This window comes from Rhinichthys klamathensis, unplaced genomic scaffold (assembly GCF_029890125.1).
Source record: "Rhinichthys klamathensis goyatoka isolate OS25496 unplaced genomic scaffold, OSU_Roscu_1.1 h1tg000229l_1, whole genome shotgun sequence".
Lineage (NCBI taxonomy): Eukaryota > Metazoa > Chordata > Actinopteri > Cypriniformes > Leuciscidae > Rhinichthys > Rhinichthys klamathensis.
Window position 1 is genome coordinate 1442083 of NW_026606753.1, and position 18274 is coordinate 1460356.

Below are 18274 nucleotides of genomic sequence, written 5' to 3' on the forward strand. Positions count from 1 at the left end.
CCTCTCTGACCTTAGAAGTATACAATATTAGAGATGGTGGAAACTAGACTGAACCAAGCCCAAGTGTCCGCCAATAATGAAATCTGCAACATCTAATACTTTGTGATATACACGCTGGTTTACTTCATTAGAGAAGCTTTTAAGAATCCACCCGCCCCCTTTATCCTTTAGGGTTGACCAATGTTGCCATTAGCATGCTTTCATGTATACTAAACCCAGTTGTGCTTATTAACGGAGCCCCAAAGCACAAGCATTAAGATTCATCTGTGTTACGATATCATACGTTTTCAAAACCATCTTCCATCGAACACTGTGTTCTTTGAGGATAGAGACGGTGAGTAGATGTGGGCCTAAAGAGACCGTCTGAGATGAAGATCAGGAACCAGGGACTGACTAGAAGACTAAACCACAGAATCAAAAGACCTGCTAGATTCTCAAAGTCATCCCACATGATTGATCTTCATAGACCGGCCCAAGAGAGTCTCATAACAACCAATCATCCAAATATTACAAAGCAAGAAAATGCAAATGCGACTCACTTTCCACTTCATGCTCATCTGCAAAGGCAACCGCAATTCAAATATTTTTTTATGTCTAAGGACACCGTGTTCTTATTTGCTCAGCACTGCACAAATCATTTGAGACCAGATACTTGCAGAAATTCTCAGGAAATTTATATCTGCACACTGTAAAGACCAAACTTTGTACTAGGGAACTGAAATGATGGAGATTGGTGCTTAATTTGGTATAAAGAGTTACCGAGACAACGGCATACTGATCTTTTATAATAGTAAAATATATCTTTCATAATAGCCTTGAAATTATAGCTAAAACAATATCTCAATATTTATCAGCCTTCCCCATTTCAACCAAATAGACATTGTTGCTTTGAAAAGTTTGATAACTTTGAATGCAACCTTTTACATATTCTACCTTTTTTTCTTCTTTTTATTAACAATCGAAACTGAGACAAACTTTCCAACTTTCGCTGCTTTTTTTGTCATACTACATTAAAATTCTTAACACTACCAGCAAGCTGCAAGAAAAGAAGGGAACAGCAAAGCTAGCCTTTGCAATTTGAAGAAAGTTGCTGTTGGCAGTCAAGTTTGAGCATAAATGCGGGTCTTTGCCCAATTTCTCATCTATTTTCAACTACTATTTATCATCAACGTCAGTTGCCTAGAATTACTGACACATATAGGTGGCTGATAACATCCAATGATCAGGTCTGAGTGGGGAGAATCAATAAAGCCAGGGGTCCTTTAAATTAACAATTAGAATTAGGTAGGGGATGCCCCGAAGTGAAAGTTCTGGGCCAAAACCGAAAATTCAGGATGCACTTGGCCGAAAACACTCTTTAAAAATGATTTATTATTTTAAATTAGCTTTTTTTTTGTATAATTGTATTACTATTAGACATTAATGAAATTCAATCATTTTAATGATACTGAATAAAATAAAATAAAAAGTCAACAATAAAATAACCACATTTATATTGAAAGTAACTAAAATTGGAAAGAAAATATATTAATATTAAATATCAATATATTATTCTTTATTCAGTCAGTCCTATGCAACAATCACATTTAACACATACATTTTTTGGCCAATTATACAAATAATGAATTGTCCTACAAAGCTATTATTATCAGAGCATGTGAGCAGAGCGTAGCGGGGAGAGGATCAGTGAACGAGAGGGTAGCGTCATTTTACCAGCGTTGCTCAGCGCGGCTTTAACCACACCATGTTACAGCACAGTAGGGCTATTGCAAACAGAAACAAATATACTACTACATAGAAATTGTATGTCAGCGAGTTATTTGAGCTGACTTTGCTTTTCCAATGAGCAACTGAGCTCCGCATGTGCATAGAGCAGAATATTGAGCGGAGCGTCACACCACGCAGTGATAATGGCTAGAGTCAGAGAGAAACTTTGGCTCACATTTTATCTTTCAGCCAAAAACTGAAAAAGCCATTTTTGGCCATTCATTTTCGGTGGCTGAAATTTCACTCTATCTCTTGCCAAAAATCCAATGCATGTTACACTGATATTACATGTTATCCAGCACTGGATGTCTTAATGTTCCCTTATACACAAAAACAGGTAATTTTTTAGCTGCTTAATGCATATAGAGATGTTACATAAAGATGAAACATAACTTCACCTAATAAGTAAATCACCAAGTAGGCTGTGTGTAAAATCTTTCTACAGTCTTATTATCATATTAAAAGCATGGATCACTTGACACGCATGTAATCTGCAGACTGAGCAGGTCTGGGCACCTAATGTCAAGTCAGCAGTAAAAGGGTTCTCGAAATGTGCTGGATGAGCAAGTCATGAATATTTAACTCGACGTGGTTATACAACACAACAACTCGAACTTTTATATTCAGTGAGGCCATCAAACCTGACTTAGAAAAAGTTTACTCACATTTATTCAAATAACTAGGCCTAAACATTGTGCAGCACAACTTAATAGGCCTACTTGATATCAATTATTCATTTTGTTCAACATTATTAACCTAAAAGTTTTTGCCAAAACAATGTCTAATGAGACTCAAGTGATCGTCAATAAATACAAATTATTCAAGTATTTGCAAGTAGAACATCTTTCAAAGATTAAGGCAACAATTTCTGTGCATGAGAGAGTGACATTTCTGCCATAGGAAAAACATTTAATTGTGATAAATCTAATCTTAGATTAATTTTACATACAACAGGAAATGCTGATATGTGAAAATCTCCAGAAACAATGAAAACAGAGGAATCTATAGAGTATAAAATATAGAGAACTCTATATTTATATAGAGAATCTATAGAGCTATAGAGTATAAAACCTGATAAGCAACACTTCCCTTGCCTTTTCAAACTTCCGTCCATGTAAATGCATTGCAATGGCCGTGAACACATACGGCTGTTTGGTAAACAGTAAATAAGTGTTAGGAATTATATTGCATAAAAACAAACACTTCTAGAAGGACAGACAGTGTGCTGTATGTTGCTTAAGTGACGCACCTCTTAAGACCAGGGCCCTTGACTAAAATGATTGGTTGTGATCAGCTTGAAATGGAGAGATGACTGTGCAATGCTCAAGTCAAGTTGATGGTAATGCTAGGAACCTATTAATAACCAGGCATGTCAATGGGTTACATTCATGCACATGCCACCAAACCATCTATTCAGCATCTCACCTCAGTGATGTCCCATTAATAAAATCAAATTAATTGGGATCAGAATCAAGTAAGGACAAGGACAAAGTAAAAATGTTTAATTATTCCCTGTATTTGGACAAAAATCAATTTACGAATTAGTTCCTAAAGAATCATTCTCAAGAATCTACGGTATTCTTGGACACTCTGAATTATTATACCTATAAGCAATAAACCTTCAACCGTCAGGTAGGGGTGGGGGTGCATGTTTTATTGGATGTGCAGGCTAATATGCAGGTTTTATAAATAGGCGTAGAGAATGCCTGCGCTCCATCACCCACATGATACACGGTCTTGATCAATCTGGGAATCCGAGTCAAGTTTCCTGAGCTGGGCAACGAACTCAACATAGATGCTACAACCTCACTTCTACTGAATGCAGTCATGATAGATAAGTTCATCAGACCAGTATAGAAACTCTGAAATTCAAGCAAATACTTAAAATAATATAACAACGAAGATGAAAATAACACTGACTGAATGAGGCATTGCAGACATAACATAAGGAGCCTCATCTTTTTTAGAGCAGGATTGTAAATTATCCATTTTCCTTTCACAAGCTAAAAGGGGCTATAAAAGGGCCACATATAAACAGAGCAAGGGCCAAGCATGTTGAAGGACCTCTTTATCCCTCTAGTGTCTGTACATATGGAGGATTGTGTGCAACAAAGTGCATGCATTGTTTGCCAGTTCAAGACAATGCTGAGACCAAATCGGCCCATATCATATGATAATGGATGAACTCAGTGGTGATGTCACACTGACAACAACACTGTTCTGAGCAAGACTTGGAGACAAAATCATGGGACTGAAATAGAGAAACCAATCAGGGGTCAGTTTGAAAGGATATCCTCATCCAACTATGCAGCTAGCTACACGTGCTCAGTCGTCAGTGAGGCACGTAGTGGGTATGCAATGCCTCCCAGCATCTCTGATCCAGTGTCTGCTATAAATCAGGCTCTGCTTTTTCACTAAATTCAGAGAGCTTGCCCATCTATCTCTCTCTCGCTTACACACACACAATCAATCTAGAGGGCAATCTAGGCTGGACCACACAAGCAGTGGCATACCTTATGCCCAAATTAAACAAACCATGTAGACAGCTGCGTCAGTTACACCATGGCCAAATGACTGCTTCTGGACCGCATACAAGCCAAGTAGCCATGGGTAGGGAGGATAAGCTGATGGAGAAGGTTTGAGGGAGTGAAAGGTGAGAAACATTCCCAAAGAACTAGCAATGAAGACCAGACAGTGTTCAGCCAGAAACTGACATCATTTACAGACCCGCATGTCGCTCCAAACCTGTATGACTGACCTGATCTTCTGTGTGACAAAATATATTTTGAGAAAAGCCTCCTCTTTATTGTCAATACAATGGAAGCCAATGGTAACCAAAACTGTTCAGTTAACCTTTTTCAAAATTATCTTCTGCAGATAAAAGTTCGAAAAGTTTGGAACAACATGAGAGTAAGTAAATGTTGACAGAATTTTCATTTTTGGGAAGAAAATTCCTTTAACAACAAAAGTGTATGTCTGTGCTGTCGAGAACATCACAGCAATGGGTTTAAACAAACAAAACAAAAAAAATCAGTGTAGTTGAGGTTGGGTCAGGTCAGGCTATCCACAGAGGAACGTTGTTCCAGGGTAACCGTTACTTGACCTGCCATTCTAAAGTAATCAACTACCACCTCTCAAGATATCCCGATAACCAGACTCAGATTACAAGCTGTTTACAGCAACAGTGTGCTGTCAAAGCATATTTAGCACAAACATTCATTATTGCAATGGTCCCGGATATTGAAACGCACGAGTGTTTTAAACCGAGCAGCCCCATCCTCAGTTACGGCCCCCAGCTCTCGGCAGATGCTGGGAGCACGTGACACATTCCAGGGCCAGGAGAAAGCCTCTCACCCGCACTGCCAGCTCTGCAAGAAATGTCAACACCTCTTGGCAGCCTTGCAGCAGGTGGGAGGTCTTCAAACACATGGGAAAAGTCACTGTCTGAGATCAGCAGGTTTTCGAATTGGTGGAGCTTTGGGTACTGAGGGGGGGCCCAAAATCGTCAAAGGGCAACTTGAGAAACAATGTCAGCACTTCTTTGTGCCAGCTGGGCTTGCACCGATCACAGTGTGTACGCCACTTACCTTCAGCTTCAGTAGTAGTTCAGCTTCTGTGTGCTGTCATGACTTGACAATAGTGCGGGCATCTACATTTTCTAGGGCTGTCAACTTAAGTCGTTTAGTCGACTAATCGGTCGATGCCGTCTTGGTCAAATGACAATCTCATTGGTCGACCAGTTGCATTTTTTTTTACCAATAGAAAGAAATTTTCATTGATTTACTCCTTGATATTTATTCCTTTATAAGCAGTTATATATTACTGTATTCTAAATATAATTAGCCTATGTTTTATCCCCAACTTTAAATGCTGTAATTTAGGCTATTTTGTAACAGCGCCACAGTTTAGCGCACCACGTAGAACACTCGGGAACCGCACCTGTGGCTGGCTGCACTGTTGCTGCGGCGCGGACGCGCTTGGAAAAAACGAGCGCATCGCTTCCATTATGCCTACATTTGAAATAACGAACTTGAGCGCGCAAAAGACGCGATATGTGAGCAGGCCCTTTAACGGCTTTATTATGCTGACTCAATAGATTGTGTTTTCTTATTTTTTTGTTTTTATTTGTACACTTGACGCGTTTGAAAATAGCCTAAATAATGTAACAAAACGAAAATAAACATATGCCTTCCTACTATACAGCCTATTATTATTAGGATTGTTTTTTAGGCTATTTGGGTTTGTTTTAAAACGCCTAGATCGGCAGGACAAAAGTTAACCCATAGCTTTGAAAGTAAAGAAGAATATACAGCCTGTATAAACCAGAGCTTTTGTTAGGATTTTTCATTATTTGGCAGTTTTAGCAGTTATATTTTTTGTAGCGTGTGGTGTGGTCAGGTGCGCGATTGTGACTGTCACTATAGACCTAGGACAGAGCTCCTCACTTTGCAGTTAAAAAAAATCACTTAATTTTCAAAGAATTGTATTATTATTATAGTTTTATGTATTATTGATGTTTTTTTCGATGTTGTTTTATAAATGCTCTATGACAATTGTTTAATATATGTTCAATCAAAATGCAAAACATTGCGTCTTTTTTTTCTTTTCTTTTTTCGACTGATTGTTGCGCAGGACAGGACTTTGGTCGACTAAGGATTTCTTTGGTTGACTACAGCCCTAACATTTTCTCTACACAAAGCTACACAAATAAAATCCCTGACATCTCTTAATGTTTGTTGGTGGGAGTCCAGTCTTCCCATATGGAGAATGCCACAATACTGTTTGCCCAACACTTTCTGTTTGTATGTCCAGCGCTGGAATGGGCCTGCTCAGAATAGCTTTAGGCCTTCACCCAGCGTTATTTGGAGCTCAAGGGCAATGCAATCCCATCATCTTCCTCCCAGAGGAGCTGGCATGGAAGGGTGGGAGGACACATCAGCTGACTAGATACTCAAACAGCGCCCATACACAACGAGGTGAAGAAAAGTCATCTAGGTAAAACAATTTCCACTTGAGATAATGCCAAGTTAGAATGGCAAGAGTTCACATTTATTGAAAAACTACTTTTGCTCTTTTCAGATCTGCAAGAGTGGGAATGAGCCTCGGGGTGATTTTCTATGCCCACAGCACAATGGCAGTTTACTTAGAGGCTGGGGTAATAAATGTGTGTCCCTGAAATCTTTCTCTGTTCTAAAATAGAGTTGTAGAATCGGATTCCTTTTAGGAAATCAGTTTGTTCAGACAGGTCACGAAATAAAAGGGATGTATTGATTCACTTTAATCACTGTGCAAAAAATCTGCATCTTTAAGGTAAATATGTATTTCCATTATAAATTAATACCCAGAAATTCCCACCAAATGTTTTTAGCAAACTGGTGCACCTGGAAAAAGATCAGCAAGTCACAATGTATAGTGCTAATGCACTCAATTCACCAAACCAGATCTTTTTTTGTTTTAGTCATGTCCTCTTGTGTGTAATACGAAGTGGAATAAAGGACAATTTTTGGGGTGAACACTTTAATCCCCTTTAATGCTGCTGAGATGATATGAACTGCTTTGAGTGCATACATAAGTTGGCAAATCCATACTATAGTAAGTTATTTAAGGGGACAGGGTCTTATTTTAATAATAAAATAAGACCCTGTCCCCTTGAATAACTTACTATAGTACTTTGTTAATAGCTTGTAGTGTAGTCAACTATTTAATTTACTTAATAGCTTAGAAAAGACTGACAACACAAAAAAAATTAACAGGTATAGGAAATAATCTCCTGTAAATGCAGCACTACAAGATCTACACAACAGAATGCAAGCGGAGGTGACTAAAGATGTCTGTGCACACCTTGGCAATCAAAGTGAGTAAATAGGAGCATCAAAACGTCAGGATCCAATTTATTGATGCATCTTGAAAAAAGGAAGGTTGTGGGGGTTTTGGATCTTCCAAAGGAGACACATCTGCCTCTTGATCCAACAGGATTCATGAGACCAGTGTGATCATCACATTGCCCTTCAGCTTGCACATTCATGAAGACAAGCACCATCTTGTCTCCATTTGAAAATAAGCCCCTGAACTAACCACAGCACACAGAAACACAAACACTTCAAAACAAATCCAAGTGCACTGACAACCCTCAAAGCCAGAGCTTAAAAAAAGCCTGAACTGTACAGCATGTAGCATTTACCACACTTAAATCTGTTTGCATGTGCTGCCGGGGTCTTGTGTGTGAGATTGTTAGCACATGGCTCACTTTAAAAACACACAGAAATTCTTGCACAATCAGACCATAAAGGAGACTGCTTTGAGAGACTTTAAAGCACAGAGTTCTGGCAATCAAATGTAAAGAAGATTCATATTTTGAAAGTGTACTCTTTAAAAAAAGTTGCAATTAAAACAACTGTTTCATGCTGTCACTGAAAAAAAATCTCATTGAAAGATTGAGAAAACTTGTGTTATTCACTTCTATCCACTGTTTTTCTGATTCTTTATTACCAACAACAGCTTTAAGAAACCCCCGTGATTGAATGACTTAGGGAAGTAAAAGGGACAGTTGATCCAAAAAAGTCATTACTTACCCATGTCATTCCAAAATGATATGCTGTTATATGTTCAGTAGAACACATAATTCTCACTGAAAATCTTAGATTTGCTGTAACTTTCAAATCAGTTGTTCACATCACATCAAATTCTCACAATTTTTCATGTTTCATGAACAAATGTCATTGTCAAAGATGATGCCATATTTGATCTGGGAGCTGTGGAGAAAGATTTTTTTAACAAACTGTCAATTTTTCGTCTGTTCTTTCACACCTCATATGGTTTCAGAAGACTTTGGAAAACTTAGGGAGTCATAAGGAGCTTGAGGGACAAAGAAATGTGGAAAAAAAGTAGCATTAAGGTTCTTAAATTCTCCTTTTGTATTCCTCTCTAAAAATGGATTTGGAATGACAAGAGGGTCCAATATATGAACATTTTCACTTTTGGGTTAACTATCCCTTTAAGGAAACGGGCATAGTGAGACTTACAGGTCAAAGGTAAGAGCTCAAGTAGCAAATGGCTCTTGATGGTGACCATGGCAGTGACATAGCATTGATGGGCAGGACCGGATCACTTTACCCAAATGGCAAAGCAGATCCGGAACAGAAAAGCAATACGCACCCAAGTGCTCTGGCATGAAAACTCAAGTTCATTTCCTGGGGGTCTTTTCAGAAACAGCTGTCTTCTATACCAGGCCTGGGAAAAAGAGATGGTTTTGTCTCCTCAGCATTTCTTCAATGGAAATTTAGTTGCCATCTATTTATAAGAGGGTCTCTGAGATGGCATAAGAGTAAGGGCTTTTGTGTGTGTGTCTGTCTGTCATGTCCATACAAAGACTTACAGAATATCTGGATATGAACAAACGTATTTTCAACCTAAGTTTGATTCCTGTAGGACATTTTTGTTATTTCCTTTCTACAATGATAAAAGCTGCTGCTGCTTTATGCTCAGTGGACTCTGCAGAACCTGCTAAGCGAAGTTTCAGGGATCTTATATTGGCCTATGAGGACCATGGGAATTCAAGCAATTTCATTCACTGGGGCCAGCTGGTGGATCTCAAGTCTCTTCTGCAAGGTGGTGTCTAAACCAGCTGCTCAATTGGTTAGGCATGGGGATGCCTGTTTGGTGTTGAGGTTTAGAGATCTATTTTTGCTCTTTTCTCTTCCTCCTCCTCTCGATTTAAGAGACTCTGCAGTCTCAGTGGAGGCCTGATTTTACAAGGAAAGAAGAAAGTGAACGGACAGCATTAATTCTGAACACCGCTCCTCAAGAACAAAGACAAGCCTCAAGAGGAATGTTTCCAGAAGTTAATCTTCTGGAAGGTACAGTACATGTGCATATTAGTGATAAAGACCATTTTATTTGGCTTTCTCCCTGCGCTATCATTTGGTTGGTTCCCACCACATTCTCAGTCTCTTGAGAACATGGGTGGTGGGTGAGAAACTAAGCACTGAACAATAAGATGTGGCGAATACTGCAAGGTTCCAATATTAATGACTTGGGTAATACATTTTCTGTTTTCGCTCACTGGTAGTCTTTTAAATGAATAGATTACCATGTGTAATTTATATACAACTAGATTCATTATTCTTTATTCCAGGGGTTTTCCATTTTTTTATATCAGAGACCTCCAAATATAATGTTTCCCTTTCGAGGGAACCCCTTCCTAAAACATTGAAAGTGACTATGTAATGTATACACACTATAGTTCAAAGGTTTAGTGTCGTTAACATATTGCAAAATGTGTGTGTTTTTTTTTTTAAGTTGTCTCTTATGCTCACCAAGGCTGCATTTCTTTGATCTAAAATCCAATAAAAAAAAACTAATTAAAAGTAATTTAATATTTATTTTAAATATAATTAATATATAATTAATTTATTTGATGGCAAAGCTGAGTTTAAAGCAGTTTTCAGTGTCACTTGATCCTTTAGAAATCATTCTATTATGCTGATTTGGTCATCCAGAAACATTTCTTATTATCCATGTTGAAAACAGTTGTTCTGATTCATATTTTTGCGGAAATGATAAATAGAAAGTTCAAAAGAACAACATTTTATTGAAATAGAAAAAAAAAAAAAACTTACTGAGCCCCACATTTTGAATGGTAGTGTGTTTTCAGACACTTTCTCCACATATCCATCATTCCTACAACTAATGGCCTTCCTTCATATAACTTCATTACATTACTACATTGCAGATAAAGGATTCTTAAGACTGAGAGCATCTGTAGTAACAGCAATAACTTGAAGCTAAATGCAAAAGCCAGTGACATTAGACACCTAAGACTACAATAGAGGCTGCCATATATGGAAGTGTCTATAAAAAGAAGTTTCTCAAAGTATGCTTTAGTGATGAGGAAAATGAATTTCCTCATTATCTTCAGCCCATCCACTTGAAGACACAAACATGATTGTTTGTTTTGCCCCAATGCCCTTATTCCCCAACAAGTTTTTAACGAAATGGCTGATACCGGAAGGTCATGAGTCAAACTTTAAGCCAGTTGGCGAGGTGTAACATTGCAATGAGTTCTCCATGATCAGAGTTGTCATGTATAGTGTCTTTCCGGCCGCTCCCGCTTTGACTATGCAGCACACGTGTCGCTGTATTATGGGATTGGTGGGACGGTTCCATAGACCAGTGAGCAGCTGTTTTCCTAGCCAATCAATACATTTTCTCTGGATCTGGGCAGGGTTAAAAATAGGAACTCCCAGGCAAGTCTTTTTAAGGTCACCGGATGGGATCTTAGTGGCGACTAAAGAAATCATGAGAAATAAGCCTCGCAAACATAAATGGACACCATAATCATTTGAACATATACAGCAAAAAAACAGATGATTCAGATAAACGAGAATAAAGTTTATTTTTATATCCACCTATCTATATGGTCCTATTATATCCACCTATATGGTCCAGATGAATTCCCAAATGCTTTTTTACTAAAGCACACCCTTTTGTCAATGTCCCTTAGAGACTTCACTGAATAATACATGTACCCTCTAAAAAAGCAGCACTAAAATGACATCAATGTAGCAGTATGACATGCTCAAACCAGCGCTGCTATATTGAGTCTTCTGACTGTGCCCAAGCAATTACTGCTATTGTTGGTTTAAGAACGACAGGGAGGCTGAAGGTTGAACGATGACTCACTATCCCAGCAGTTGCCGATGCATTTTAAACAGCACCAGAGAGCACTGATTCTATTCAAAATCCAAAAGCACAATAAATACTATGACTGAAATTTCCTGGGGAACCGTTACGAAATCTTATACATAAACCGAAGGAGTCAAGTAAATATATATGTTTCTAGTAAAAATTGGGTATAAACTGGTATTATTCAAGATCTAAATGTTTAAAGTAAAATAGTATAGTTTTTAAATCACCATAATTAAAACGCCCAGTACAGACTTAAGTCACCTCACATCTGTGATAACAAATACACATTTCTGACCAAGAACGCATCTGCTCATTTACACATGCAAGTAAACATCCTGACAAGACAATTGTAGTAAAGTGAACTTAATTCCTGACCAAAGCAAATGGCATTAAAATAGGCATGCTTTAGGGCATAGTCGTGTGTAGACTCCTGGGACTCACCCGTCTGCGACAGAAGGGCAGACTTTGAGCTATGATGTTGATGCTGAAGATCTTGAGGATTTTCTGTGGGGGTATAGGCTCCTTGGTGACCTCCTTGGGGTCAGCCAGATCCAGTGCCTGGCTCTCCAGGGGAGCCTTCTCCTTGCCCGAGGACTTGGTCATCTTTCTCCTCGGGCTGGATGACGAGAAACGGGGAATGGGGCAATGCCGCAGCATTGCCAACCCAGGGCTAGTAGGTCATATCCCAGAGGAGGCAAATTTGTGGGATTCTGTTCAGTGGCTGAATCACTGAATTTCCCTAGAACTCAGTAGAATGGTTTTGAGTTAAGAGAGACAACAGCTCTAAGTGTCCACACCAAGTTCGCTGCCCTGGATTGTGGCCCCTTTTAAAATATCAGAGGGTCTGATGTCATCAGTGAGACTTGTTGAGCCTAGGAGCAGCTGATCTTGTACTGGACTGCCCCCACCCAGGCACACAAGCATAGGAATCTACTCCCCTAGCCCACCATGGATCAATGTACCCTCTGAGATTCACATCAGAGGTAGACATATATTACTTCACATCTCCACTTTTACAGTAAAATAGGGCTGAAACTACTAATCGATTTAATCGATTAAAATCGATTATTAAAATAGTTGTCAACGAATGTCATTATCGATTAGTTGGTCTGTTTACGTCACGGGGAGCGTTTACTGGTGATTGGTTGAAACAGGCCAATCATAATGCTCTCTGTCTTACATGTGCTTCATGAGACACACGCAAGTTCTCTCTCCCTTCGCCGATCTGCCGTGCGCGCAGAGACCGAGATCTTTTTTACAGTCTATGTTTGGAGCACAGTCTCTTCTGTCTCGCATGCACGCTCTTGCTTGCGCGCTCTAGATTCAGGGCAACTAATTTGCGGGCAGCAGGGAGCCGCTATCAATATGCAGGTGACTTCCGGAACTTCCGCGAGACTTGGGATGTCTGTATTTTGTCTCGAGGATCAGGTTGCGCAATCAGTTCGCTCGCAACATAAGTGATGGATTAAAATAGTGCTACCGCAGAAATAGGTTAAATTAAAACAGTGTTTACAAAGTGAAGCACTAAATATAAAGGCAGTTAATAACAGCAGCAGTAAAAGTCAGTTTTTTAGTCACTGTACTAAGTGGTTTTCAGCGAATGCTTGTGCACTAATGCATCATTTTTCCTGTCCTTTTAATCAAGCCTGTTAGCTTGCTGCGTACCTCCACTCCGTTCTCTTTTTATAGCATTTGTCTACTATTAAGTTTTAATTGTTTTTCAAACGCGATCTACTGCGGCTCTACGTTCACACGCTTGTTTTCGGTCTTTCTATATTTATTTTATCAATTATCCTTATAATTCAATTAATTTTAAATAAAAATTAAATGAATTATATATTTGAGATGTTTTTAGTTTATATCTTCACGTCTGAACAACATGTCTGTGTAAATTTGTTTTAACAAAAATTGTGTTAAAACATATGTTGGATATCATTTTTAATTAATTTTACATTAATCATGGTTGGCAAATTGCCATCAGCAATTATCATTAAAAACAAAGCAAATATTGATATTAGTAAAACTCAATGTGTGGCTTTTGCACTTTTTAAAGTACACTTTTACACATATTAAATACCCTTGTGGCGAGCAGGACGAGGCCTCGGCCTCGTCCTGCTCGCCACAACCCTGAATTAGGGTTTTATTTAGTTATAACAGTGGTTCCAAACTTTTTCGGTCATTCCCCACTTTGAACAAGGGGGAATTTTCAAGCCCCACTGCCCCCATCGCCCCGACACAATGCTAATGAAATACGTAACAAGCTTAAAATGTTCCAATTTATTGAAGTAACAAGTAGTATCAGTATAGTAACAAGTTGTATCTAAATACAAACTAACTATCTACATCAAATAACAGCAAGTTCAAAAATAAAGAAAATGAAGTGCATCTGTGTCATAACTTGCATGAAATTCAAAAATAGAGAAAATAAAAGTGCCTCAAAAATAGCAAAGAAATAAAAGTGCCACTTTGCAATCTGTTAAAAAAAGAAAAGAAGAGAAATCAATTTGGCAAGACAGGTCTATTTATCCCTGCATTAGTGACTGCAATGAGCCTGTTTTGCATTGCACAATTTCTCAAAGCAGGGTTGCAGGCTTAATACTGCCACTCTCAAAACATGTTCAATGTTCAGCGAAATTTAATGTCTTGTCGTAAGCCACAACATAATGACGTCACATGTTTTCCAACCCAGCCCTCAGCCCCCACTTACGCATGAAACAGCTTCCAGCGCGCCTGGCTACCCATCGGCGCGAAACATAGGCTACATATCTATGGGCGCAAAAGTTTGTTCCGCTACAATTAATATGCCGACGTCACGTCAATCATTATTTTGGGGGTGGGGAATTCCTGTTACTTGTTGTCGCCCCCGGGGGTGATCGGTCTAATAAGCGGCAAGACACAGCTATAAGGACGGTTTGCTCTAGTACGAGCTGCATTAATAGTCACACACACACACGCGCGCAGTCACTCTCTACTCTAGTGCGCGGTCTTGCTCCAGATTCCGGGAGATAGGATCTCATTTGCGGGCGTCAAGGAGCCGCTATCAAAATGCGGGAGACTTCCGGAACTTCCGGGACATTTGGGATGTCTGGATAAAGATATAAAGGCATAAAAAGGAACATTTCCTCCCGTTTGGCGCGCCCCACCTGTCACGTCTCTATTCCCCACCAGTGGGGCGCGCCCCACACTTTGAGAACCGCTGAGTTATAATAAACAAAAAATCAAATTGAAATTTTTATCCGATTAATCGAAGAAGAAGAAAACAATCGGCAGATTAATTGATTATTAAAATAATCGTTAGTTGCAGCCCTACAGTAAAACACTAAGTTTGATTTGATGACAACTTCCATTGGAGTACGGACCAAAGGAACATTATGGGCTAACTGACTGCCAACATTGTGAAATATTACATTATGAACAGACAGACAGAATTACAAAGTTTTAATCAGCATTCAGGCTTGTAAATCAGTGTTTCCTACAGAATTCTGTAAAGCAGCAGAGGTGCCTAAATATATCCTTCATAATGGTCACATTAGAAGTCAGTAATAACTAGGGGTGTAAATCGGACAGTTCATCACTATACGATATGATATCGATTATCTCAGCCAGCGATGCGATATCTGCCGATACATCAAAAAATTCTGTGAAGCGATTACGATTCGATTCAGGGCTATATCGATTGATTTATGGATATTGAGATATGTGCCAAGTTTACACAACCAGTTCCATTTTTATTAACTCACAAATGCAACCAAAATATATAACATGAACATTTAATTGAACTTTGAAAATTGCACACCCTCTACCAATTGGGACATTTACAACAGAAGAGTTCCTTTGCAAAAACAGATAACTCTGTTCTTGTTCATTTTCATTAATCATGTTTATTGTGCATTCCAAGTAATATCAATCAAACTGTATCTGGGTTGTTTTGATTAAGTAACAATAACTAAAAAAATACAGGTAACTTACAAAATTAAAGTTCATGAAAAAGTTAGTTTTTTTTAGCAAAAGCAGATAACTCCACATTTTTAATGTTTCAGAGATAAACAAAACCAAGTAATTGCTATGATACATAATAACAATCATTCGGTTAATCTTTGTAACGTCAATCTCCTCAGATGACATAGACGCCTGACAAACTTTGTTGTTGTGATTACATGCAAATTCCCTCACCACTGTAACATGCTGCTTTAGGCAAGGTTCTGTGAAAAAGTTCAGCTTTTATTTTCCTTTTACCCCCAGAAGAAGATATCACAGCTTCATCAAGTTTGTTGAAATGATCCATCCTCGATGACTTTGTCAGCACTGACGAAACTCCTCTCAGCTAGCGCGTCTTTTCGAAGTGACTAACAGCCTTGTCACCTGACCTGAATACTGCGCGCTGATTCGCTAAAACTGACTTATTGGGTTGTGTTCACAAACAACAAGGGTGCTTGTCGGTTTCTGCTGTAAAACATGAACTCGATGCCTTGACAGTGGACAATACCGGCTTTTGTGACAAAACGTGTTTAGGGTTCAGTCAATCTTGTCAGGCGTCTATTTCAGCTGAGAAAATTAACGTTATAAAAGACACACCGGCAGACAGTATGGTGAGTAAACGAAAATGCAAGCTTTGGTGGAAATGTGTAGATGGACATTACGTGAGGATGTGGAGAGTGTCAAAATAAAGGTACCGTATATCGATATTTTACGTATAGCATCGTTAGACGTTTGATCAGTGCATCGATCCATATCAATGTATTGTTACACCCCTAGTAATAACATGATTTAAGTTACACAATCCTTATGTACACAAAACTTTTTTGTGGAAAGTAATAACTTACACTTCAGGGAGTAAGTCAGATTCAGAAACTGCTCGATTCAGTGAAAAATTTATCCGACTGTACGTTTAGGGTTTGGGGTTTGAGATAGTAAAGAGGGGTCAGTGTAAAACTAAGATAATGATCAATATCAATACGAGCATTTTAGGAGCCCTTGAGCATTTCTGTTCTAGGGCCTCATTTTTAATTTCTCTAGTACAATGTACATTTGTGGAATATAAAGCTGTCCTATGATGCAGAGACGCAGGGTTTTCTCGAGTCAAACTGACCTGAGAGGGCAGATCTCATTTTTAGATCTGCCCTGGAAACCCAAAAGCTTCTGTCCTCTCACTTCATACAGACCCAACATAAGCCTTCAACTAATCTCATGGCGCACAACTATGTGCCGTATGTGCACTGCTGAGCCTCGGCCCGTTAGCATGACTGGCACAAGGTAATTGTTGGGAATGCCAGAAATGCAAGGGATTTAACCCTGGCTCCTGCAGAATGTCAGGCACAGCCTTCTGTTAGGAGGAATCCTTTATTCTGCATGCCCGTCGCTTTTTAAATATAGCCTCTCTAGGGCTGTTAGGGGAAGAAACTAGGGTCTGGAAAGGAAGAAAAGGGAATTTTCATTTATGAGCTCAAAAAATTATAAAACCACAACTTCACACAAAGGAAATCATGGGTAAACAACAAAAGCAGACCATAAAAATCCAGTGGTTTGCAGTGATGTTATTTTTAACTAAAAAAAAAAACTATTAGGCTACATAATTTTTGTTAATTGAAATAAAGCTTAAACAAAAATAAGAAATGTTGCCTTTAATACATTGGCAAAAAACTGAAATAAAATAAGTTAAAGAATTAAAATTAATACTAAAACATATTAAAGCTAAACAGTTTTTTCTTTAAACGTAACAAAAATGACAAACGCACACAAACAGATTCAAATGAAAACTGAAAATATATAAAAAAAGCTAATTCAAAATAGTGTAAAATAACACTTATGTGGTGGTTTGATTCAAGTCTTCTAAAGCGATAAGATCACTTGTATGATTAACAAACTGAAATTGTAGTACTCTGATCAACTCATGTATACAACACAAAGCCCAAATCAAGTATGCCAATAGAGCAATAACTTAAAACCTCACTGGTTCTTACATGTTGACTACCCACCAATTATATAATTAGTTCTCTCTTCATCATACAAAGTGATCATTACTTTAGGAAAAAAAGATCAAACCAATGGAGCTGTATGCATTACTTTTATTATACCTTTATGACATTATTGGACATTAAAACTTTGGACCCCACTGACTTTCATGGCATGAACAAAAACAACTGATATATTCTTTAAATATTTTGCATTCCGCAAAAGACAGGAAATACATGAGGGCTAGCATTATTCACTCTTCTATTAGACCTACAGTCAAGGAGACAGACAGACACACATGTTCTGACACACTTTCGCTTCAGTCCCCTGAAAAGCGAGGACATGAGGCATTTCTTAAGGTCACAGGGGTCTTGAAACGCAGACCACATGAAAAGACCCAATTCTCCATTCACTAGCAAAAGGTACATTAACACATACACATAGAAGTTTCCCAGTCACACTTTAGTCTGGGAACACATTCACTATTAGTTAAGACTTAACTCTTACTAACTATTAGTAAGCAGGACATTAGGAGTTTATTGAGGTAAGTATAGGTAAAGGGTAGGATAAGGGGATGTAGAATATAGTCATGCAGAATAAGGCATTAATATGTGCTTTATAAGTACTAATAAACAGCCAATATGCTAGTAATGTGCAAGCTAATAAGACAAGTTAATAGTGAGAATTGGACCCCAAACTAAAGTGTTACTAGTTTCCCTTCACCGCCCTGATGAATCGACACACTCCGGCAGGCAGTAATTCACAGCACTTCCCATGACACCAATACGGCAGCAGACTCATGACAGACGCAAACGTCGCTACCCTGACAGACAGTGTTAACAGCCCATCACATACATGTGCAAGAGTG

The 18274-nt window shown here is 38.6% G+C and overlaps 1 protein-coding gene across 2 annotated transcripts in view; it reads right to left on the reverse strand.

The window, feature by feature from the left end:
* The window catches only part of fbxw7 (F-box and WD repeat domain containing 7), a 224219-nt gene that overhangs the window by 65982 nt on the left and 139963 nt on the right, over window positions 1-18274 (reverse strand). The window contains exon 1 of one of the 2 annotated variants that reach the window (XM_056265095.1): window positions 11896-12153. The exons of the other annotated variant lie outside the window; for it this stretch is intronic. Within the exon in view, the coding sequence (XP_056121070.1) occupies window positions 11896-12111 (216 nt within the window). The 5' untranslated portion in view covers window positions 12112-12153. Of the gene's footprint in view, window positions 1-11895; window positions 12154-18274 lie in introns of those variants that run through there. 2 annotated transcript variants of the gene reach the window in all.